The following is a 24,219-nucleotide window of genomic DNA, read 5'->3' as shown; positions in this document are numbered from 1 at the left end:
TGTTTCCAACAGGAGCCAAATCAATTCACAAGTACCTGGCAGGAATGTTAGCAGTGGTAGAAAGATACCATGCTGCTTATTCCCAGGGATAAGAAGTGGATTTCTGCAACTCTGCCTTAATAATGGTTTATGAACTTTTCCTCCAGGAACTTGTCCAAACCTTTTTTAAATGCAGCTACACTAACATCTTTCACCACATCCTCTGGCAATGAATTCCAGAGCTAAATTATGAGTTGAATAAAAAAAAAATAACTTCATTGTGTGTCTCCTAGTCTTTGGTTTTTTTGAAAGGGTAAACAACAGATTTATATTTACTCGTTCCCCTCCACTCATTATTTTATAGACCTCTATTATATCTCCCCATCAGCTGCCTCTTCTCAAACCTGAAGAGACCTAACCTCTTTAGCTTTTCCTCATAGTGGAATTGCTCCATCCCTTTACCATTTTGGTGGCCCTTCTCTTTACCTTTTCTAATTCTACTATATCTTTTTTGAGATGCGGTGACCAGAACTGCACACAATATTCAAAATGAGTTTGCACCATAGAATGATACAAAAGCATTATGATAGTCTGTTTTGTTCTCCGTGCCTTTTCTAATATTCCCTAGCATTCTATTTGCATTTTTGCTGCTCACTGAACAGAGCATTTCAATGTATTATCAATGACACCTAGATCCTTTTCCTGAATGGTGACTCCTAATGTGGAACCTTACATTTTGTAGCTATAATTTGGATTATTCCTCCCTAAATGCATCACTTTGTACTTGTCCATATTAAATTTCATTTGCCATATGCACTTCCAGTCTCCCGGTTTTGCAAAGTCTTTTTGTAATTTCTCACAATCCTCATGTGATTTAATAAATTCAAATAATTTTGTGTCATCTGCAAATTTGATCACTAATACTACTTAATGATTTTATAGCCTCCCCCGTTGTTCCCATTTCCATGTTGTTTATAAATATATTACAAAGCTGGTCCCAGAACAGATCCCTGGGGCACTCCACAATTAACCTTTGTCCACTGAGAAAATTTAGCCCTACTCTCTGTTTTCTATCTTTTAACCAGTTCTCAATCCACAATAGGACACTGCCCCTTATCCCATGACTTTTTAATTTCCTAAGAAATCATTCATGAGGAACTTTGCCAAATGCTTTCTGGAAATCCAAATACACTATCAACTGGCTCACCTTTATCCACATGTTTGTTTACTCCCTCAAAAAAATAAGGCAGATTGGTGAGGCAAGACTTCCCTTGACTAAATCCATGTTGGCTTTGTCTCATTAAACTATGCCTATCTATATGTTCAGCAATTTTGTTCTTTATGATAGCTTCTACCATTTTGCCTGGGAGAGACATCAGACTCACTGGTCTGTAGTTTCCTGTATCACCCTGGATCCCTTTTTAAAAACTGGCATTAATTGGCAATCCTCCAGTCTTCAGGTACCATAGACAATTTTAATGATAATTTACAAATTACCAATAGCAGGTCTGCAATTTCATTTTTTAGTTCCTTCAACACTCTGGGATTTATACCATCTGGTCCAGGTGATTTGCTATTCTTTGGTTTGTCAATTTGCCCTATTACATTCTCCATGTATGCTGAGATTTGATTCAGTTCTGCTGAATCATCACCTTTGAATATCATTTCTGGCATGGGTTTTTCTTACATCTTCCTCAGAAGACTGAAGTAAATAATTAATTTAGTCTCTCTGCTATGGCTTTGTCATCCCTAAGTGCCCCTTTTACTCCTTGATTGTCTAACGGTCCATTAATTCCCTTGCAGGCTTTCTACTTCTAATGTATCTGAAAAAGCTTTTATTATGAGTTTTTGCTTCCACAATGTTTTCAATGTTTTCAAATTCTCTTTGTCTTCCTTATCAATGTTTTACTTCTAAATTGCCAGTGCTTGAGCTGTTTCGTTTTCTTCATTCGGATCCCTTTTCCAATTCTTGAAAGATGTTCTATTATAGCTCTCGCACCACACCTTTTAACCATGTTGGTAGTCATTTAGCCTTCCTTCCACCTATTCTAATGCATGAATACATCTGGTCTAAGCTTCCAAGATGGCATTTTTAAACAACCTCCATGCCTGATGTAAACTCTTAATCTTTGCAGCTGCTCCTTTCAGTTTTTTCCTAATCATTTTCCTCATTTTATCTTAGTTACCTTTTTGAAAGTTAAATGCTGTCACAGTAGATTTCTTTAGTGTCCGCTCTCCAGTTATTAAGTCAAATTTAATCATGTTGTGATCACTATTGCCAAATGGCCCCTACACTGTTACCTCTCGCACGAAATCCTGGGTTCTACTAAGGACCAAATCTAAAATAATTTCCCATCTTGTTGGCTCTTGTATCAACTGCTGCATGAAGCAGTCATTTATTTCATCTAGGAACTTTACCTCTCTAACATGTCCTGATGTAACATTCACCCAGTCAATACTGTGATAATTGAAATCATCCCATTATTACTATGCTGCTGATTTTGTTAATTTACCTAATTTCTTTTAGCATTTAATTGTCTGTTTATTCTGGTCACTGTCTGTTCATTCTGGCCAAGATTACTTACTAGTAGGATACAGTAGGGAGTCCAAGTTTTGAATTTGGTGGACATATAATCTTAATCTCTCCTTCAGTCTGGGACTTGGGAGTTTTACTTGATTCCCACCTCTCCCTGAAGACACACTAAAAAAAAAAAAAATTTGTTCCAGCTATTTTAAGCTTCATATACTTGTTAGAACCAGAGGCTTTCTGAACTGTTTTGAAGTCTCTGGTATTTGCTGGTTTCATTTATTGTAACTTTCTTTTATTGGGTTTACCAAATGCTACTTTTTGAGCATTACAATTATTACAGAACTCAGCTACTCACATGCTAACCGGACATAAAAAATATGACTATATAACATCAGTACTAGTCTCATGCCATTGGCTTCCCATAAAAGTCAGAATAAATGCTAGTACATAAATTAATCGGTAATACCTAAGTACCCTGGCTAGGTACTGCTCTGCGAATATATACTCCTTCATGAGCCTTGAGCTCTCAAAATAAAACTATTGGAGATACCTACTGTCCATCAAGCACATTTAGAAAAAATTAGAGACCAAGCCTTTTCAGTAGCCATCCCAATTCTTTGGAACATCATGACAGAACAAGTAAGAATAATGACAGATACCAAAGCATTTAAGGCAGCCTTAAAAACATAGCTGTTCTAGCGGGAATTTGAAATCTAATTTCAAGAGAGCTAGCATGCCAGAATATAGTTTTCAGTATGTGTTTATTAAATGTCTTGCCATTGAAAGAATCTGAACTAGCTCAGATGAATACATAGACGTTGTCTGTCTCTATTACCCTACTTATATGAAGTCAGTCTTGTTTGGTTCACAAGTATGACTGATTTTAATTATGTATATTAAGATTTGCTTTTGTAAACTGCTGCAACCATTGGAGCATGCGATATAGAAATATTTTTAAATAAACAACAAGGGATCAAGCATCAGAATACAGTGCCCTATAATTCCGAATGGAATGGTGTAGTCAAAAGGAAGAACCGTATAATGGTGGAGATGTTAAAGAGCATACTGCTAGATGCAAACCTTCCTAACAAGTTCTAGGGAAAGGAACTAATGACTGCAAATTATCTGAGGAACCTGTTACCAAAAGGGCAAATGAGGTGAGGACACACAAAATGAGGCACAGCAGAAAACCTTACATGCATCATTTAAAGGTATCTAACTGTAAGCCTACATGCATGTCCTGAGCAAGACATGCTCCAAGATGTCACTCAGAGCTGCTGAGATACAGTGAACAGAACAAGGACTACAGGATCCTATTCCCTGCAAAAGATAATATGACAGTAAGCCAGAGCGAATACTTTGAGACACCCTCAGAAAACATCATAACCCTGCAAGCCCAGAACAGAGTAGTACCCATGAATACTAGACTGTGGAGCAACCAGTTGAGGAGGCTTTGAGAAGTTCAGATTATGCCGAGGAGGCATAGTTTAAATTAATCCATATTCTGATGGATCTTCTCAGATAACAAAGAGCATACCAGCTCACAGAATTTCATACATAGTCCAAGTCCAAGGGACACCAGAACCTTCAACTTGGGAGGACATTGAGACTCTTTCCAGACGAGAAGCCAAAAAGTGGAAGACAACAGCGTAGAAGGAGATAGGTTCTCTTCACAAGAACAAGTCCTGAATGCTTATACACTTCCCACCACATAGTAAGATGGTTGGACATAAGTGGATGTTCTCTGGACAAATACAGTGCAGAAGGGGAAGTGGAGTGCTACAAGGCCAAGCTTATTTGCCAAAGGTTAGTAGCAGAAGTATGACCAAGACTACAATGAGACATTTGCATCAGTATTTAAGCACACGATTGTGAGAAATCTCCTTTATGGAAGCTACCAAAGGCCTGCAAGTGAGACTCATACATGTGAAAACAGCCTTCTTAAACAGAGACATCAAAAAAGATTTGTACATGGAGCAACCATCTGGATTTGTAGATCCAGATGACCTAGTGTGCAAATCCCAAAAGAGCATCTGTGACTCAAGCAAGCTGCCAGGACTTGGAATGAAAAAGTCACCAAAGTCCTCAACCACGGAATATCTTAAGTCCATGATCTACAAAAAGCTAAAGGTTTCAGCAACTGAGAACCCAAAACTCATCGGCTACATGGATGCAGATTGGGCCAGTGATGTGACAGACTGAAAATCTATCGCTAGGCACCTCTTTCAGTTTGGTAGTGGAACCATCAATTGGGTTAGCAAGAAGTAATCAACAGTGGCACTCTCATCCACTGAAGCAGAATACATTGCAGTAGTCCAAGTGTGTCAGGAAGCCATTTGGCTAAGACAATTGCTGACTGACATCGAAGTCAACATGAACAAACCCATAACTACCAGAAGACAAATGGGGGAGCATAAAGCTGGCACAAACCAAGAAAATGAACTCTTGCTCAAAGCACATTGATGTGAAGCACTACCTTCTAACAGACTTGCAAGAGAAGGGCACTAGTGAACTTGACTACTGCCACTCAGAATGGTTGATTGCAGACATGCTGACAAAGCTACTGTTCAGCTACTGTTCCACCACTGCAACCTCATGGAAAGAATGAACCTAAGAGATTGACCATTCACCTATTAAGAAGGAGTGTTGGGAGGACCGATAGCAAAAGGTCATCCCCTAAACCAGATAGCAAGGGGATAATACTCCCTGGCTATGTCACCTGTCTTCATATTGGAAGGGGTGGGACTGTAAGGATTATCTAGATAGTAAGTAACCTGTATTAGTCTGCCTGAATTTGCCTGAGTCTGCTGCTCCTCTCCCCCTGCTATTATGTCTGTAAAACAAGCACAACCCCTAATGAGAGAACCATATAACTATATATATATTTGTTTATTATTTTTCTATCCCAGTTTCCTATGTAAAGTATCCTTGTGCGCTGCCACAGAAGAGTGTTGTGTTATTTATATTTCACAATAAGTGTTCAGCTTGGAGATTATATGTGTGGGGGAGGAAGGGTGGAATTACCACTGCAGACTCCCAGTCCTAACTCCAAACAAAGTTTGGGCTAGGCTAATATCATTTTAACAACATAAATATCACTCTAAGTGTTTCAAATAATTGTATTTATAAGATTATTAGACATTATACAACTTGTCACCCTGAATTAAAGGATTTGGGGGATAATTTTTAAACAGGCTGCACAGTAGTAAAGTATGAGGAGTGAATTCTCAAAAGGGTTTCGCGTGTAAAAATAGTGAGTGCAATATTCAAAACTAAATAATGTTACATAAGATGTACTTAGTTTTTACATAAGTTGTACATAATTATTTCTACAGTTACTTTACTTTGCTTCTCTCTGGTCTATTACCATGTACCCAGTTTTCCCTACCTCCTACTATCAGATTGTATTTTCCTCTTTTCAGTTCAATGTAAACCGACATGATGTGCCTACGAATGTCGGTATAGAAAAGCCTATAAATAAGTAAGTAAGTAAGTAAGTAAGTAAATAAATAAATAAATAAATAAATAAATAAATAAATGTTAAGAGGATAACTTGAAGTTAAATGGATCTTTAATGGAAAGACAGTATATAAAACATCAAAATAAATAAATAACTTGGATAACTTATGAATTATCCATCTAAATGGCTTTAAAAATTGACTTTAGTATGCACATGCATATATGCTATTTTATAACCGTTGAGAGTATGCATATATTTTACTTGGGGAAAAAGGGGCGGTCTCAGGCCATTCCGGGATAGGATTCAGAAGTACACATGGTAGTTGCTATCTTGTAAGAGATATATATACGTATACATTAGCAAACGTTTTGTATACTTTTACTCCTAATAATTCTTGTACAAGTAAAATCGGACTTGTCTTTTGTCTGAAAGTTTTGGGTGGGAGGTCTGGGAGAACTGGTGGGGCTTCAAGGGGGCTCAAGAGGATCTAAATGAACTGGAGAAGGACTGAGTAACTGGTAGAAGTACTGGCAAACCAGTGATTTCAAGTACTCACACAAATATGTATTTTCAAAATGGTGTGTGCATATACTTTATGAAATACCTGCCATCACATATAATTCTGATTGTTTATTCGCACAGTGTCAAAATTATTTCACAAGTAAAATATATATATACAAATGCATTGGAAATATGCAAGCAAACTGGAACGTGTGTACTTCTGGAGCAGAAATACGTGGCATTTTATAAACTGTGCAACAATAATCTCTGTACGTATGCTTACATGCGCAAATGCTGTACCATAAAGAGGTTTGAAAGTTGAACTCAAAGTGTACATTGTATATGCAGACTTTACTGAGGATTTTCAGAGCGAACTTACACACATAAATTCACAATGAAAATCCTTGGATGGTTGGCAGAATATACACACGAATTACCTTACACAAGTTACACCAGCTCCAAGTACAGCATAACTTCTGCACAATAATTTATGCACAGGTTCAATATTCAGCAGCATTTAACTGAATAACTCGCAAATTTGATTTAAACATTCATACACACCTCTCACGCTACACTAAAATTTCATACTACAAACATTACAATCCTAAAAATAATTAAAGTCCTTAATCGGTCTTTTCATGGCAGATAACAATTGATAACAATCCCACCCCATGCCTCCCTCCTTTCCTCTTTCCCTGTATTTTTTTTGTTATTATTTTCAAAGTTTTCAAATAATTACAAACATTCTGCAATTTAGAACACGATACATATTTCCACATATATAATCTTTCCTGAGAAATTTATACATCTTAAGCCATAACAGAATATATGTACCTAAATATAGGAAAATCGGGAGGCAAAGGAAACTAATGAGCGATTGCTTAAGAAAAATTTGAAAGTAATGATAGGAAGGAGCACCTAACTTCCTTCATGTTGATTCATCCCTTGGGGTACTTTGCAAGTAGCCAGACAGAAAGTCCCTGAGCTGTTCCGTTTCGAAAAAAATATAGTTGTTATTCTAAATCTAATATAGCATTTACTGGAGTATTTTAATATAAATCAGGCACCCATATTAAGTACCCTTTCCCTCATTACAAGAAACTGCTTTCGACGCTCTTGCGTGCTTTTAACTATATCAGAGTATATCCATATTTGAGCCCCAAAAAACTTAGTCAACCTATTTCTAAGGAATAATTTCAAAATATTGTTGCGGTCGGTAATGAAAGCAAAGGAAACCAACACTGATTTTCTTTCCTGAATTTCAGAGTCAATTGAAAGTTCAAGCAATTCTGAAATATTCAATGTATTCACCTGCTTTTCTTCTCCCACAGGGCTTCTTTGCGGCAAGTAATAAATCTTTGTACATACTGGGAGATGCGTCTCTGGAACTTTTAAAACGTGTTTCATGTAAGTTTTAAATAATTTGAGTGGTGATATAGCTCTGATAACTGGAAAGTTAATAACTCTCAAATTAAGTATCCTCAAGGTATTTTCCACTTTCTCTATTTTTTTCTCCAACAACGTATCAGACTTTATAATATTCTTTTGAACATTTTCAATTTGAGTAATTCTTTGCTCATGTTATTCTATCTTAGTATTAAAGGTTGTGATCAGTGAGTTATTAATCATAGTCTGATTTTTAGTTTCCAAGGTTGTTACCGTTAAAGTCTTTAACGTGGCTTCAATTGCCTTCAGGGCAGACCAACACAGTTCCTAAGGAAATCTGTTCAGGTTGACCAAGCTGGATACTCACCAATACAGGTCCAACTGGTCCGCTCTCGCTTCCCCAAGGGCACCCAGCAACTTCATTCCCAACGTTGTCATCTCCCCGGGTCCCACCTGGTTCTCCTCTCCGTGGGAGTCAGGATTCTGGACAGACCAGCCATCTCCTTTCTGAGGGGTTCCTCCCTCCTCTTCACCACGCTCAGACTCCAGTCGGACCAACTCTCCTCGAGCCAGATGATAGTCGCTTTTGGTCTGCGTTGTACTCAGAGACGCTACTGGCTGTGTGGGGTGTGCCAGTTTGATTAGCTTGCCGGGGCTCAGAGTCACTTCCAGGACCAGAGGGGACTGCGTTTGCTCCTCAGCAGTCCTCTCAGTGACCAGCCCTACCGGCGTTCGAGGTGTTCCATCATGAAAGAAGCCCTCAATTTGTCATTGTGAAGGGTCAGTATCGGGCAAACCAGATAAGGCTCCCCTAACTCGGCCCTTTCGTTTAGTATGAGGCATTTCTTTTAAGTTGTAAAGTATTATAAGAATAAGATGACTGGAGCCTCTTCCTCCACGTCCTATCTCCCTGTATTTTAAAACTATGCGTGTAGGTAGATAGATATTAGTATATAGTCAAAAAAAACCATAACAGGCTATAATAGTACCATCAAGTGCTCCTGAATACACACTGCACTAGAAATAGCCTGGAAAACTAATATATCAATTCAAAAACATATATAATCACTACTAGTATATACACTGTATATATTTAACTAATTCACAGATCAGATTTTGGAAGCAAACTTCATAAAATATACAGGTAGTAATAAACATATTCACTGTTTCACTAATTCTGGTAGGTATGAGCTCCAGGGTTCACATTTCGCATCCAGACTTTTTAAACTGTTTATATTATGTTTTATGTACGTTTTTAAGTGTATTTATTATGTATATTATTTCCTGTAAACCGTTTTGGCGAAATTCATGTTTTAAAAGCGGTATATAAACCTTTTAAAATAAATAAATAAATGTAACATGTTCAGCATCTTACTGAATACTAGAGATGTGAATCGTGTCCTCGATCGTCTTAATGATCGATTTCGGCTGGGAGGGGGAGGGAATCGTATCGTCGCCGTTTGGGTGTTTAGAGTATCGTGAAAATCGTTAAAATCGTGAACCGGCACACTAAAACCCCCTAAAACCCACCCCCGACCCTTTAAATTAAATCCCCCACCCTCCCGAACCCCCCCCAAATGCCTTAAATTACCTGGGGGTCCAGCGGCGGTCCGTAGCTAAATCGGGGGAAGGGGGAGGGCAGGAAAACCGGCACACTAAACACCCTAAAACCCACCCCCGACCCTTTAAATTAAATCCCCCACCCTCCCGAACCCCCCCCCCCAAATGCCTTAAATTACCTGGGGGTCCAGCGGCGGTCCGTAGCTAAATCGGGGGAAGGGGGAGGGCAGGAAAACCGGCACACTAAAACCCCCTAAAACCCACCCCCAACCCTTTAAATTAAATCCCCCACCCTCCCGAACCCCCCCAAATGCCTTAAATTACTTGGGGGTCCAGCGGCGGTCCGGAACGGTCTCCTGCAATTGAATCGTGTTGTCTTCAGCCGGCGCCATTCTGCGCCGCCATTTTGCAAAATGGCAACGCAAAATGGCGGCGGCCATAGACCAACACAATTCGACTGCAGGAGGTCGTTCCGGACCCCCGCTGGACTTTTGGCAAGTCTTGTGGGGGTCAGGAGGCCCCCCCAAGCTGGCCAAAAGTCCCTGGGGGTCCAGGACTTTTCCTGCACAAATGATTTGCGGCAGGAAATCGCTCCCGGACCCCCGCTGGACCCCCAGGGACTTTTGGCCAGCTTGGGGGGGCCTCCTGACCCCCACAAGACTTGCCAAAAGTCCAGCGGGGGTCCGGAACGACCTCCTGCAGTCGAATCATGTTGGTCTATGGCCGCCGCCATTTTGCGCCGCCATTTTGCAAAATGGCGGCGCAGAATGGCGCCGGCTGAAGACAACACGATTCAATTGCAGGAGGCCGTTCCGGACCGCCGCTGGACCCCCAGGTAATTTAAGGCATTGGGGGGGGGGTTCGGGAGGGTGGGGGATTTAATTTAAAGGGTCGGGGGTGGGTTTTAGGGGGTTTTAGTGTGCCGGTTTTCCTGCCCTCCCCCTTCCCCCGATTTACGATTTTTTGACGATAAATCGGGGGAATTGGTATTGTATCGTGGCCCTAACGATTTTTGACGATTTAAAATATATCGGACGATATTTTAAATCGTCAAAAAACGATTCACATCCCTACTGAATACTGACCTCTTAGAGGTATATATTTAAAAATTATCTGGCTAGGAAAGTTAGCTGGATAAACATATCTGCCTAACTTAGCCAGGATATTCAGTGGTTAACTTTGAGTTATCTGGATAAGTTTATCCAGCTAACTTTAGACTACCTCAATAGCAGGTCTAACGAATATCACCACTTGTCTGGCTAAGTTAGCCAGTTAAGTAGCCATGCCCATTAACACTCCTGTCCCACCTACTACTTAGCTGGATAACTATTTAGACAGCTAAATAGTTATTTAGACAGCTAAATAGTTATTTAGACAGCTAAATAGTTATCAGTCTATGTAGTGAAGCAGCCAAATATTTAAATTCCACCATTTAGCCAGATAACTCCAAGCCTATCTAGTTAAGTGGAGCTGAATATCAGGCCAGTAGTGGTTTGATTCCCTATTTTAGATACCACTTATCCATGGAAAGATCAGAGCACACTGTGCAAATACCAATAAGGACAACTTTAAACTACCTGTGCTCAAAACAAGCACCAATAAGATCAAAGACTTTAATAAACTAACAACAGAACTAAATAGCCCATCACACCCCCAACAATGCCAAAATAAAAAATCTGAAACATATCTTATAAACCATTACCTCTTATCCCTACCTTTAGTTAAAACACTAGAAGATCACGTAGATCAATATCTCACTTGATTACATTAAGTCAATGTTCATGCTGATGTATAATATGTATGTTTTGTGATTACATTAAGTCATGACATAATATGTATGTTAAGTTGTAAACCATTGCGATCTTTACTTGGAATGACGTTATATAAAATAAATAAATAAATGGCTGAATCACGAGTCCTTTTGCTTTCTGTATCATGAAAATTGAAGCAACTTGAACTGAGAAATAAATGTCATATGAAAACAGGCTAAAAGAACTGAACCAAGGAAAATAAAAGAAACTTCTACACATGGGTTGAAGAATATCACAAAGAGCCTCATTTTTTTTCATTCTGTGTCTAAGTGGAACAGGTTTAGTAAATTATGTCCTAAATATGAAAAAATAATGGCTTTATCACTTGATTTAAGAAATCTTAGTCTAGAAACAAGCGCAAAAAAATGTATATATATATATATATATATATATATATATATATATATATATACACACACACACATACATACACACACACACACAATGGTACTTAACTTGACTTTGTAACTCAGCACCCACAAGTTACATTTTTCGAGAGGTTCATTTGTTTTAATAGTTTAATTCTCTCACTTTATAATGGTGGTTCTCAATTAGGTATGGTTTTAAGGGCAACAAAAATAAGCAAACCCACCTGTTTTTAGACAAAATATATGCTACATCAAGTTTGCTTACCGTAAATGTGTTTTCCGTAGATAGCAGGATGATTTAGCCATGACATGTAGGTGACGACATCTGGTGGCATCGAACAAACTCGTCTCTACAAGCGAATAGAGCTTTGAGATCTACTGAACATTTGCGAGAGTTTTCAAGTGGGCAATGATTCGTGAGTCTCCTCAATCTACATCAGAGCTAAATCTAGCTATGTCGTTAAATCTCTAGTGAAGCAGGCAGGTAATCCAATGCTAATTCATCCTGCTATCTATGGAAAACACCATTTATGGTAAGCAATTTTACTTTTTGCATTGATAAGCAGGCTGAATTACATGTAGGGATTCCTAATTTGAGTAAGCAATTTGAGTAAGCAATCTGAACCTCCAGCAGACTACTGCAAGAACAATTTACGCAAAATTGCCTGTCAAAATCTACTGTCAGTCCTTGAGAGATTGCCCAGACGGTAATAGGATATAAAGGTGTGAACTGATGAACAGGTTGCAGCTTTGCAGATGATTGAGAAGCACTACTCATAGATCAGCAATGGAAGAGGCTATAGCTCTCACTTGATGAGCTCTGATAGAATCTGTGATCTATAAACCTACTAAGGTATAGCAGTGTTGAATGCATTCTGCTATCCAGTTGAAAAGGGTTTGCTTGGTAACCGCCATGGTGTAAGGGAGTGTATAAGCATCTCCCTCAATCTACCTTAAAAGAACGGGCTCAGATATCCTGCCAGGTCCTCCTTAAGCTTGGGCTCCCCAAAGTATCCTGGGAGGAGTCCAACCCCTGAGCATAACACCTGAGGGCCTAGACAGGGCAGACGGGCCCCAGGGAACTGACAGAGTTCCAGCGTACCGACTAAGTACTTATCTGTAAGGCTGGTAAACTTAGAGACTGCCTGAGTTCAAGCTGTCTGTCTGTTTTTGCTACCACTTGTGTGTATTCAAGAACACTGTAAAAACAGTACTTTTAAGCACAACCAGAGTTCCTGTGTGGTTTCCTCTGGCTGTAACCAAGTCATTGACTGCTCGAGTATCACACATGCCTAATCTGTTAGGGTTATATGGCAGGAACAACTGAAGTGAATGATGATGTGATTGAATTCATTTCTTATAATAAGCTTTTGCAGTCCAAGGTATGAAGGGTTTTCTCCCCTTCATGGGCCTAAGGCTTGAAAAGAAGGTAGGCAAGACGATGGATTGATATGAAAAGCCAAGACGATCTTCAGCATAAATTTAGGATGAGTATGGAGGACCACCCTGTTGTGGAAGAATTGCAAGTACGGTGGGTAGTGAATGAGCTTGGAGCTCATTGACTCTTCTAGATGTTGCAAACACTACCAGGAATAGTATTTTCCATGTTAAGAACTTACAGGAAACTGACTCAGTGGTTCAAAAGGAGGCTTCATGAGTTGAGACAGGACAGCATTCAAGTCCCATTGATCTGGCAGATTTTGCACTGGAGGTCTGACATGCCATAGTCCCCTCATAACTTTAGGTATGACTGGATGAGTAGAAATTGGATTATTGTCCACTAGAGCATGATATGCCACTATGGTGCTGAAATGTACACACAGTAAAGATGTGAATCAGAAAGACAGAGTAAATACCTTAGCAAATGTTTAGGTTCACAAGAGAATGGGTCCAAAGAGTTCTGTTGGTACCATTTGGAATATCAATTCCATTTGAAGGTATAATTTATTCTAGCTGATGGCTTTCTGGACAAGACAAGTGTATCTACTATTTCTTTGGGTAGACTGAGATCTGCGATTATCAAGCATTCAACATCAAAACTGTTGGGGTGAAGGCTGAGAGGCTGGGATGATAAAGTGTCCCTTCCTCTTGAGTTAACAATGCAGTCTGTCACCAGGTGTATGAGAGGACTGCTGGAGAGATGAACTAGATATGCAAACCATCTTTGCCTGGGTCAGGATGGAGCTATGAGGATCAGACGAGTGCAATCCTGAAGAAACTTCTGCACCGTTCTGGTGATCAACAGTGGAAAAGGGTACATGAGGCTTGTTCCCCAGTAGAGCAGAAAAGCATCCAAAGCTCGCCTGAGATTGCTGGGTAGAAGTGAGAAAAATTGATTTCATTTTCTGTTTTGTTCTGAGGCACACAGATCCACTGACAGAAGATCCCATAAGTTGAATAATCTGTCTGTTACTGATTGCAGTAATGGCCACTCATGTGGATAAAATATTCTGCTGAGGTAATCTCCCAGACTGTTAGAAATCCCTGGCAGATAAGTGGATTGTAGGACAGCTCGATTCTTGGCTGCTCAATCCATATCTTCAGTGCTTCCTGGTAGAAAGGCCATGACCATATGCTTCCCTGTTTGTTGACATAAAATACTAAGCAACTATGTTGTCTGAATCAGGATGCATCTGCCCTGAAGAAGAAGTGCAAATGCTGAGAGAGTGTATTTTATTGCCCTTAACTCTACTAGGTTGATTTTAAACTGAGAGACCAAGTGCCCTGGGTTTGAAATTATCCTGTTTGAGCCCCACAATCCTTTGGTGGAGGAGACCATCACTAGTGTTACTTGATGAGGGAGCGCTCATAAAGGGGCTCCTTGAGAACTGTGGAGTGTAACTACCACTGCAACTCTCACTTCACGTCCCCTGTGATCTATATCACAGTTGATAGTGGTTGAGTTAGCTGATCCCATTGAGAACACAGGCCCCATTAAAGGTAACTGATATGGAGGCAGATCAGCGGGACCACTTGGATAGCTGTCAACACATTTCCTAAGATCATGAGCAGGACTTTGGTTGTTGAGTACGGAGAGGAGAGTAGCTTGTGCATGAGTGATCTCATAGCCTTCACTCTTTCTCAAGGCAGGAATGCTCTCTCCTGTAGTGAGTCCATCCACGCTATAATGAATTTGAGCATCTGAGTGGGGACTAGATTTGATTTCTTGAAGTTGACTAGGAAGCACAATCATTGTATGACGGGGGTCCAAGCCGTCACTAATATTTCCCTTGTAATTTGGATATTTATAACTGTAGGGGAGGATTTATACTTTTGATTCTTCCCTGTGTGATAACCCAAACGTCTTGGGGGTATGGCATATAAGATATATATTTCCCAGGACCATGTTCAGAACTTTAGTGGGAAGAAGGTGCTGAGAGAGGGTAGAGGGCTGGAGATTGAGATTTTCCCAGGATCTCAAGAAAGCAGTGAATTGAAGTTAGTATTGGAAAGAAGAATAAGTGATCTCTTCAGGATTTCTACTATCTTGCAGAGCTTTTGACACTTCAAGCTCTATAAGAAGAAGAAAAGGAGATTGGCGCTTTCTACAGGGTATCAAGGGACAATAGTTGAGTAACTTTTGGATCGTCACTTTTGTATTTTGATATTGAAGGACTTTTGGATAAAAGATATTTTGGATTTTGACTTTACCAGTTTGAAGGGAAGGGCGTACTCCCAATATCCCAGAGGATTGGGGCAAGGATCTGGTTGCCTGAGTGACCTGAAGAAGCAGGGGTAAGAAGATTTTGATACTTTGATACAAAGACTTAAAGGGCTATACTCCATTGAGATAGTGTGATACAGTTTTTCCAGTTTGAAGAAAAGTTAAAATTTGGACCAACTGAAGTTGGATGTTTTTGTACATGGAGACAGCTGTCCTGCAGTTTTTGTGCTTAGGGATTTTCTTCTATTTGGTGATTGACTTTATACTGGAATCCCATTCCAGTTTTCTGACATTGCAAGGGGAGCAGTTTTTCTCCATAAATAATGGTTCAAGAGAAGTAAGAAGAAGGGTAACACCTAATATGGACAAATTGACAATCTTCATTGCTATTACATATTTGATACTACTCTTGATTTTTGGTATTGAGGCCTAGATTATACTTCTTAAGTTACAGTAAAGACTATTTTATTTGAATGTTATTTGTGGACTCCAGAGTATTTTGTTTTCCCTGATTTTCCTACCCTTTTTAGTGGCTGAACTATATGGCTAGACGGTGTGAATCCATTTAGCTATCTGTGAACCCATGGACCAAGGTGGGATTAGGTCTCCCTGCAGGGTTACTACCTGCTGTTACCGCCTTCATTGTTTCTTCTCTGGACTGTTAGGCACCTGTTGGAGGTCCTCCACCTCCAGTATGAGCATTGAGAGAAGAATGGATAGACACACCAGGGGCCCCAAAAGATTATTCTTCCTCCCCATCCAGACAATTGCAAGAAACAATTGTCATGCAAAAGGAATGGAGACCTTCCTCCTGAGAACTCACTGAGATTAGCCAGTCATCCAGGTATGGAAAAACTTGTATTCCTTGATGATGCAGATGAGCTGCTACCACTGTGAGGAATTTCATAAATACTCTCAGAGCTGCCAATAGACCAAATGGGAAAACCTTGTATTTGTAGTGGGAAGAATCCTCCTGAAAGCGAAGGTAGTGTCAATGAGAAGGGTGAATGGGTATGTGAACATATGCATCTTTTAGGTTCATTCTCTGAAAGGGAGAATCATACTGAGGGAATTTATTTTGATTTTCTCTCATAGATGTTTGGTCAAGTGTCTGAAGTCCAAAATGGGCCTCAATCCTCCTGACTTCTTGGGAATGAGGAAATATCAGGAGTATCATGTTTATATTTATATATGTATATATATATATATATATATATATATATATATATTTAGTACCACTAAACCGATACAGACATACCAAAAACTGCTCGTTCTTCTTCTTGCTAAAACTATCATACTCTTCTTCTTCTCCCAGTTAGAACCATCCTTGTTTTATTGTAACTGATTTTTCTGCGCACTTTTATAACTTGTTATAATGTTTAAATGTTTACTCTCATATTTATGCACGTTTATAATGTTTTGATCACCCCTTGTTTTATGTAAACCGACATGATACGAATTCCGTGAATGCCGGTATAGAAAAAACTCAAATAAATAAATAAATAAATGATAGTCTGCAGGGACTGGCTCTATTGTTCATTGCTGAAGTGATTGGACTTCCAGTCAAAGCTGTGGTAAGTATACAGATCTAGGCTGAGAGGCACACAATGCAGGAGGGATAATAGCTGGGAGAAATGCAACCGGTAACCAGGTTGCACAATTTTGAGAACCCAGTGATCCTTGGTTATCTGACACCACATTTCTATAAAAGTCTGGATTCTTCCCTTACTGGTGAGGATTGTTCAAGTAGGATGCAAAACTTGGCCCAGGTTTAGGCTGGGCCTGCTGTGTGGTCTTTGGTTGATGATGTTCCTGCTGTCGAAGTCTGGCTGGGCTGGAAGACGCAGGAAGTTGACGCTGGGCTGGAAGAGGCAGCAGACAGTACTGTTGAAAAAAAACGGTAGGGATGATTGTGGCATTACAATCGCTTGTACATGAAAAAGCATCTCAATATAGAGTGCTAATTAGGAGCCATCAATAGAAATTGAACTGCTATGTTCTGATCTTTAATCTGAGTGACCATTTCTCTGAGCTTCTCGCCAAAATTGGCTATCAACTAAACAAGGTAGATCAGCCAACGTTTTGTGGACATCTTCATGAATGCTCCTTACTTTAAGCCACACCATACATGAAGCCACAATTAAGGCTGAGGAGGTACATAAAACAGAATCAAATTACACATACATAGATCTTCCACATTCAAAAGTGGTTGGAGATAATAAGTTCCACCTTCTACGGGCTGCACAAAAAGCTTTAATTTCTGAATACAGAATTCACTACAGAATGAGGTAGCTGGACAATGCTGAATCTCGGAGACTTTTGAACTGTGTATTTAAGGTCAAGTTTCCTCACAATAAGAATGATAGTAATAGCTTTCCACATTCTTATTCACACTATGTTGTGAACAAGAAGGGCTGCTGCCTCTGTCAGCGTGTTTAGAAGTAATTCTGGGTGGGGGACTTTGTCTTTGTCGACATGGTCATCATTCCCATCTTTTCTAAAAATGTAAAATAGCTGAGGTCCTCTAGAGGCAAAGTGTGGTTGGGAGGATTCAGAAGTGGGTCAGAAAGTATCCCTGTATTCTTCTAAACCTATTGAAAGGGGCTCACATATCCAGGATGCCAATGACAAAGAGGATGAACCAGGAGATTCATCTGGTTGCCCTTGAGGAGATACACTCCTATCAATCACTCCAACTGGCTGGACTCCATTGCTAGAGAGCGCGATGATGAAGCACCCAAAATTACAAATTCAGATGATGTGTTCAGTCCCGTAAGGAGTGATCAAGCAAAGTCAAGATATGGGCAATGGTTAGGGCAGGCAGCAAGCAGACAATATCCAGGTCCAGGCCAAGGGTCAGGGCAGGCAGTGATCTAGTAATGAAGCAGGAATCCAAGGCAGAAGTCAGGACTGGAGAATCAGGCCAAGACAGATAAGACAAGACATGACAGACAAGGCAAGATAAGACTCTGAAGACCAGGACAAGGCAAGCAGACAGGGCAAGGCAACAGAGACAGGGCAAGGCAACAGAGACAGGGCAAGGCAGTGCAAGGCAGCAGAACGAGGCAAGGCACAAAGAATTAGCAACACATACTGCAGACAAAGCAGGAGGACCTGTTGCTAAGGTATTTGGGAGCGCAGTTGGGGTTTACATCCCCAGCCCGCGCTGACTTCATTACTCGGCGCTGCTGAGGATTTCCTGCCACAGGGCCTATGAATGTCAGTCCATTGTATGCACGTGCACCCTAGGGAGAACATTGCGTGGCCAAAGGAAGAGGAGTTAGCGGCATTCCTGCCCTGCCGACATCCAGGCAGCATTGGGGAGAGTCAGTGGCATCTGAGTTGAGTGCGGATGCTTTCAGTGCCGTCCCGCAACCGGCCAAATGTTACACATCAGATCTTGTATGTTCCATAGTTATGCTTACCTCTAATAGGCGCAGATGCAGGAACCTTGCCTAGTTTCGGAAAAGGGTGTTCCATCACCCATGCCACTTCAATGGACACATCAGTCACTTGACCAGATGGCAGGTTTGTGAGAAATTTCTTTGCCTCTCTGACTAAGAAGATGAAAGGAATGTTCTAACCTCTCCTCCCTACCATTACTGCAGCAATGAAGTGAGGGCAACAGGTCCTGCAGGCTTCAATGCATTGTGCATCAAGTGCACCTATGCTTCATGCATCAAATGCATCGGGGCACCGTGCATCTAGAACTGAGTGTTTCAATACTTCATGCATCAGGCGAGCTGATATACCTCACACCGATAGAACTAGTGCTGATGCACTAAGCTTGCAGTGCTTGTATTTCTTCGACACTAGCTTCGATAGCTGTAAGGGCTGATGCTGCTTCTTTGTTGCAGGGTTGCTGAAACTACTCAACCCAGAGGCTTCAGCCTGAGCCAATGGGGGAGTCTGTGAGGGGTTCCTGCTCAACTCTTTACCCAGTGAAGCAGATGACACTGCACTGTGAAACAAGGATCTGCTGTGACTCTGAAGAGATTTATGCAGCTCCTCAATTCAAATCATCCTGAAACATTGGCAGCACAGGGACATTTGTCCACAAGAGTAGCAATTTGCCTGGTCATGTTCCGGGCCAAGGCATCAGCAGTAGAGCTCATGGCCATCAGTGAGAGACATTACTTTCCAAAGATGTAATTTTTAAAGCCATTGACTGTAGGTTTTTTCTTCTGGCCTGACATGTTGAGAAGACAAGGCCTCTGGGGAGGTTCTTTCTTTTTTTTTTTTTTAGTAGCACTGAAACATGCTGCTCTGAGATGTTGCAGAGGCAGCAAGGCAAAAAACCCCAAAAACGTTTACTGAGACAAATATCAAAATTTTAAGATAATAGCACAAATATAAGGAGAGACTGAGTACAAATCCATGCTTATGCTCAGTCAAAAAAAGTGACTGAGGAGGCTCACAAGGCAATGCCCGCATGGAAACTCCTGCACATGCTCAATAGAGCTCAAAGATCTGCTAGCTTGAAAAGACAAGTCCATTCAATGACACCGTATACCATAACCCACATGTAATGGCTAATTCAGCCTGCTTATCTATGGAAAAATGTTATGTATGTTCATTGTGGATATTCAAAAAATCAGATTTGTTTAGGCTTTATAAAGACCAAGACAAACAACTTCCTGCTTTAAAACAGTGCTATCTAAAACCAAATTCCCTTCCTTAAAGAGAACAAGGGATCTCAGAGAATATAATCTCTTGGAATTTCACCAAAACACAATAAGACACAAACTTACCTGAGCACACCTACTTCGTTCTTAAAGGCTTGCAACTGCTGAGGTGTGGGTGCTGTTACATTCAACATTTTTACTGCTACATCACCTGCATGACAACCAGAAAAATAGTAAATGTGATGGGAAAATTATCACCAAATGCACAGACTAAAAAGAATGCAGTAAATATTGTAAAACAAAGCCCAGAACAAAAATCTTTTTTTTTGGCGGTGGGGGGGGGGGGGGGGGGGGAGGAGAGGGAGACAGCTGAAGCAACAAAGTTAAATTAAAAAGGAGTCTATTCATACATAGATTAAGGAATTACATATTAGTTTTATTGTTTTATTCCTATATTTACAATATTGTGTAAGCAATTAGTAGTTTTTAACTGAGCAATGGGCAAACCTATTAAATGGGTAATTCTGATCAACTATTGTAGAGTTAAAAGGAATGAGCGAATATTGTTAAAACCTATGGTGTTGCCCGTTTCTTAATGGAAAGAATCAATTAGTACCACTACTCACCTGACACTTATTTTTGACTGCCTACTCTGTCAATGAGAAATCCTCACGACTTTATTTTACACTGAAATTTAAACTTTCAATATATAGCAGAAACATGGTTGGAGTAATTGAATAATTTAAATCTTTTACAGCTGTGTCCCCCTGGTTTTTCTGCTTTCAGCAACTTAGGCTAGGGATGCATGGGAAGAGGAGAAGTGACTATAATCTATCACAATTCATTTCCTCTATCTAAATTATCTATATTGCATGAGTAGAATCAGAGTGTGTGCTTTTGAAAATTGCAGGCCATGACAAATTTGGTCTCTTACTGATATATTGTGCTCTGCAGAATCATGACCATGCTTTACAGAACTACTAGAGTAGTTCTCAGAGATGGCTTTGAAGTTTCCTAGCCTTTTAGTCTTTGGCAAATTCAATGTCCATGCTGAGGATGAATCCTTCAACATAGTTTCTGATTTCTTGGGCTTGCATGATGACCTTGGGTTTGGTTCAGCTGGTTACAGAGTTCACAAATGTAGTGGGTCATATGCTGCACTTGTTTTTTCAGTCTGGGTTTGAAAGTGACTTAAATGTGGTGAGAATTCAAGTTTCATCCATATCTTAACCTGATCATCATTTGAAATAGAACTCAAGATAACCTGTGCCTCTATTTGATTTAAAGTTGGTGGTTCCTTTAAGATGCTCCACTCAAAGGTTAGGCCGATGTTTCCTAACTTCTTGAAGAACCTAGGAAACTCCTTATTAGACTCAGATAGGGCACCAATGACACACTAGGAAGATAATCTGAATAATAAAATTCACAGTGCTATTAATAAAGTTGCCCCATTGAGGCTGCATAGATATTAAACCTCTACAATGGCTTCCTGGTTCAATGATGAACTGAGGCAGGGGTTTTGTCATTACCTGAAAATAGCCTGGCATAAGACATAAATGGTACACGATAAAAGTCATTGTAAAGCCCATAGAAAGCTCTATGGTTTAATAGTTGTGGAAGCTAAAAAGTACTATTTCCTTCTATTACGGAAACATTATAAAATAGACCTAGCGCACTTTTTAAAGTAATGAAGGATTTGATGTCTTTCTTTATGAGTGTATTATTTAATGATGCAAGAGCACAGTGTGATCAATTTATAAAACATTTCTCTGATAAAATCTCCCATATCACAAAGGAATTAGATGAAAACAAAATTTTACAGTTATCTAATCAGAAAGCAAAAATGCTTATCTATAACAGATATTCTCCATAAACAGCAGCACAAATTAGCCACACAAGTGTGTGATGTCATCCAATGACCGCTGACACGGAGTCAGAGTCATTCGAAACATAAGAAGAGTTACTACGCAGCTGCTCTACATAAGTCTCCTGAGTTTCTTCACAAGCTAAGCTTCAACTCTACAGGAAGGAGGGTGGAACTGGATGGATGATTTGTTCTGCTGTCTAAGGAAAACACCTGTTATAGGTTAGAAACTTTGCTATATCCATGCAGAAGCAGAACAAATTCAGCCAAACATCCTGCAAATTTCCTTTTGGAGCAATACAGCTCAATGATTGAAGGGAGCTGCATAGAGATCTGTGTGAAAAGTACCACACTGTTGAAAGATGGACTTCAGGATCTTGAGATGAAGAGACCATTTGTGAGGTGGAAGGTGACAACGCAATGAATCCAATAAGTCATTGTGCTTGCCTGGGAGATGGATGGCATTGAGATAAATTTTCCTTCAGATTGTTCAATTCCATATTTTGCATGCTTCTTGATAGTCTTAGGGATCCTCTACCTCCTTGTTTGTTTAAGTAATACATTGATACTATATTTAAAGGGCCCGTCGGTGCCCTTTAAATATAGTATCAATGTATTACTTAAACAAACTTATTTACTTAAACAATGTATTACTTAAACAAATGGGTCCTTTAAATTTCATCACGGCAGCTGGGCGCTGCGCGCCGAAGGAGCGCAACAAAGGGGCCGGCCCCTTTGTGCGCCCCTTCGTGCAGCACCATAGTGCTGCCTCAACTCTTTTTTCTCCGCTACCAAATTCCCTTCACAAAGGCTTTCTCTCCAGGCATCCTTATTCCATCTACTTCCCTCCGTTACCGGCATCTGTTCCAGCTCATTCTTCTACTCCCAGCACTCAGCCAACTTTCGGCCGCTCGTAACCTCCACCGGCCCTGCAACCCTCCCCGCAGGCCACGTGGGACCAGCAGCCAGCCTCCGACCAATCAGAAGCCAGAAGTCAGAAGTCCCACTCCTAACGGAACCGACGAAAACAGAAGCAAGGTAAGAGCCCGTTGAATCTGGGCTCTCCATTCCGCGATCCTTTTGCTGCGGCTCACCTGCTCCCGCTTCAGTGCAATTATGCTCCGGCGCCTCCCTGCACCAGAACCCAAGTCCCGCCGTCCTTCGCTTGCAGCCTTCACCTGCCCTGCGACACTTCCCACAAGCCACGTGGGGACCAGCAGCCGGCCATCCTACCCTTGGCCTCCAACCAATTAGAAGCCAACTAATCAGAAGCCAGCCAATCTCGCTCCAACCAAGCTGTCCCCGCCCCTTTTTCTCAGCCCCCTTAAGGACCAAGTATGTGCACTTTTGGCATTCCGATCATCCAAAATAGTAGGAGAAATTCTGTAAAAAAAAGTCTACTTTACCCACCATCCAACAGAAAAGACTCATCCCAATCATGATCTCTCCCCTGAACCAACTGCTGGGCCTCACTTTATTCTCTTTAACACTTCTCAATGCACAATCCCTCTCGAAAAAAACTCACCTCCTCTATGACTTCCTTACGGATTCCCAACCAGATCTATGTGCCATCACCGAAACATGGTTAAAGCCTGAAGACACAGTGCTAATCAACCAACTCCCTCTACACTCATGTGATATCTTCTCCATCCCCAGACTGAGAAAAAGAGGAGGTGGCCTACTTTTAGCTGCGAATAAAAGTCTAAATCTGTCGCTTCAGTTCTCATACGCATCTCCAGCTCTAGAATTTGCAGTCTTTAAATCCACTCACCTTCAAATTGGCCTTACATATGCCCCCCCCCAGGATGCCTCGAATCTGACCCATCCCCATTAATCGAACGCATAGCCAAACACATCAATACAGACACACCGGCCATTTTATTGGGGGACTTCAACCTCCATGTGGATGTGACGCCGCATTCCGCCAACTGTGTCACATTTCTCAACTCACTTAACTTCATGGGGTTCAAGCAAATCATCAATGAACCAACACACAAAGCAGGACACACGTTGGATCTAATCTTCATCAATGACAGCCTCTCCCCTTCCTCACACACAACATGTTCTACAATCCCTTGGTCGAATCATAAGCTTATCTCCACTACGTTGAAGAACCACCAACCCATCCACACAAAAAACCACTGTCCAATTCAGAAAACTGTGTAACCCGGACATCATTAGATGTCCGGATTACACAGTTAGACCAGCTCGACCTCTCGGTCAGAGTTAGACCAGCTCGACCTCTCGGATGCAGACTCGGCCGCATCCTCTTGGTCCAAAATCACTAAAAAAATAGCAGACCTAACCTGCCCTTTAACCACTAAAGTCCACCAAGCAAACAAAGACAACAGAAAACCTTGGTACACCCCTGATCTAAAAAGCATCAAGCGAGAACTCAGACGCAGAGAACTCGTATGGCGAAAAAACTCGTCACCAATAAACCTGACAGCATTCAAATCTCTTATGCACCA

The 24,219-nt window shown here is 40.7% G+C and overlaps 1 protein-coding gene across 1 annotated transcript in view; it reads right to left on the bottom strand.

Moving 5' to 3' along the window:
- The window catches only part of BRAF (B-Raf proto-oncogene, serine/threonine kinase), a 409,670-nt gene that overhangs the window by 143,877 nt on the left and 241,574 nt on the right, over positions 1-24,219 (bottom strand). Inside the window, 1 exon segment of the mRNA XM_029616061.1 lies at positions 20,011-20,095. Coding sequence (XP_029471921.1) covers positions 20,011-20,095 — 85 coding nt within the window.

This window comes from Rhinatrema bivittatum, chromosome 9 (genome assembly GCF_901001135.1).
Source record: "Rhinatrema bivittatum chromosome 9, aRhiBiv1.1, whole genome shotgun sequence".
Taxonomy (NCBI): Eukaryota; Metazoa; Chordata; class Amphibia; order Gymnophiona; family Rhinatrematidae; genus Rhinatrema; species Rhinatrema bivittatum.
Note: the sequence above shows the minus strand (reverse complement) of the source record. Positions and strands in the feature narration are given on the sequence as shown.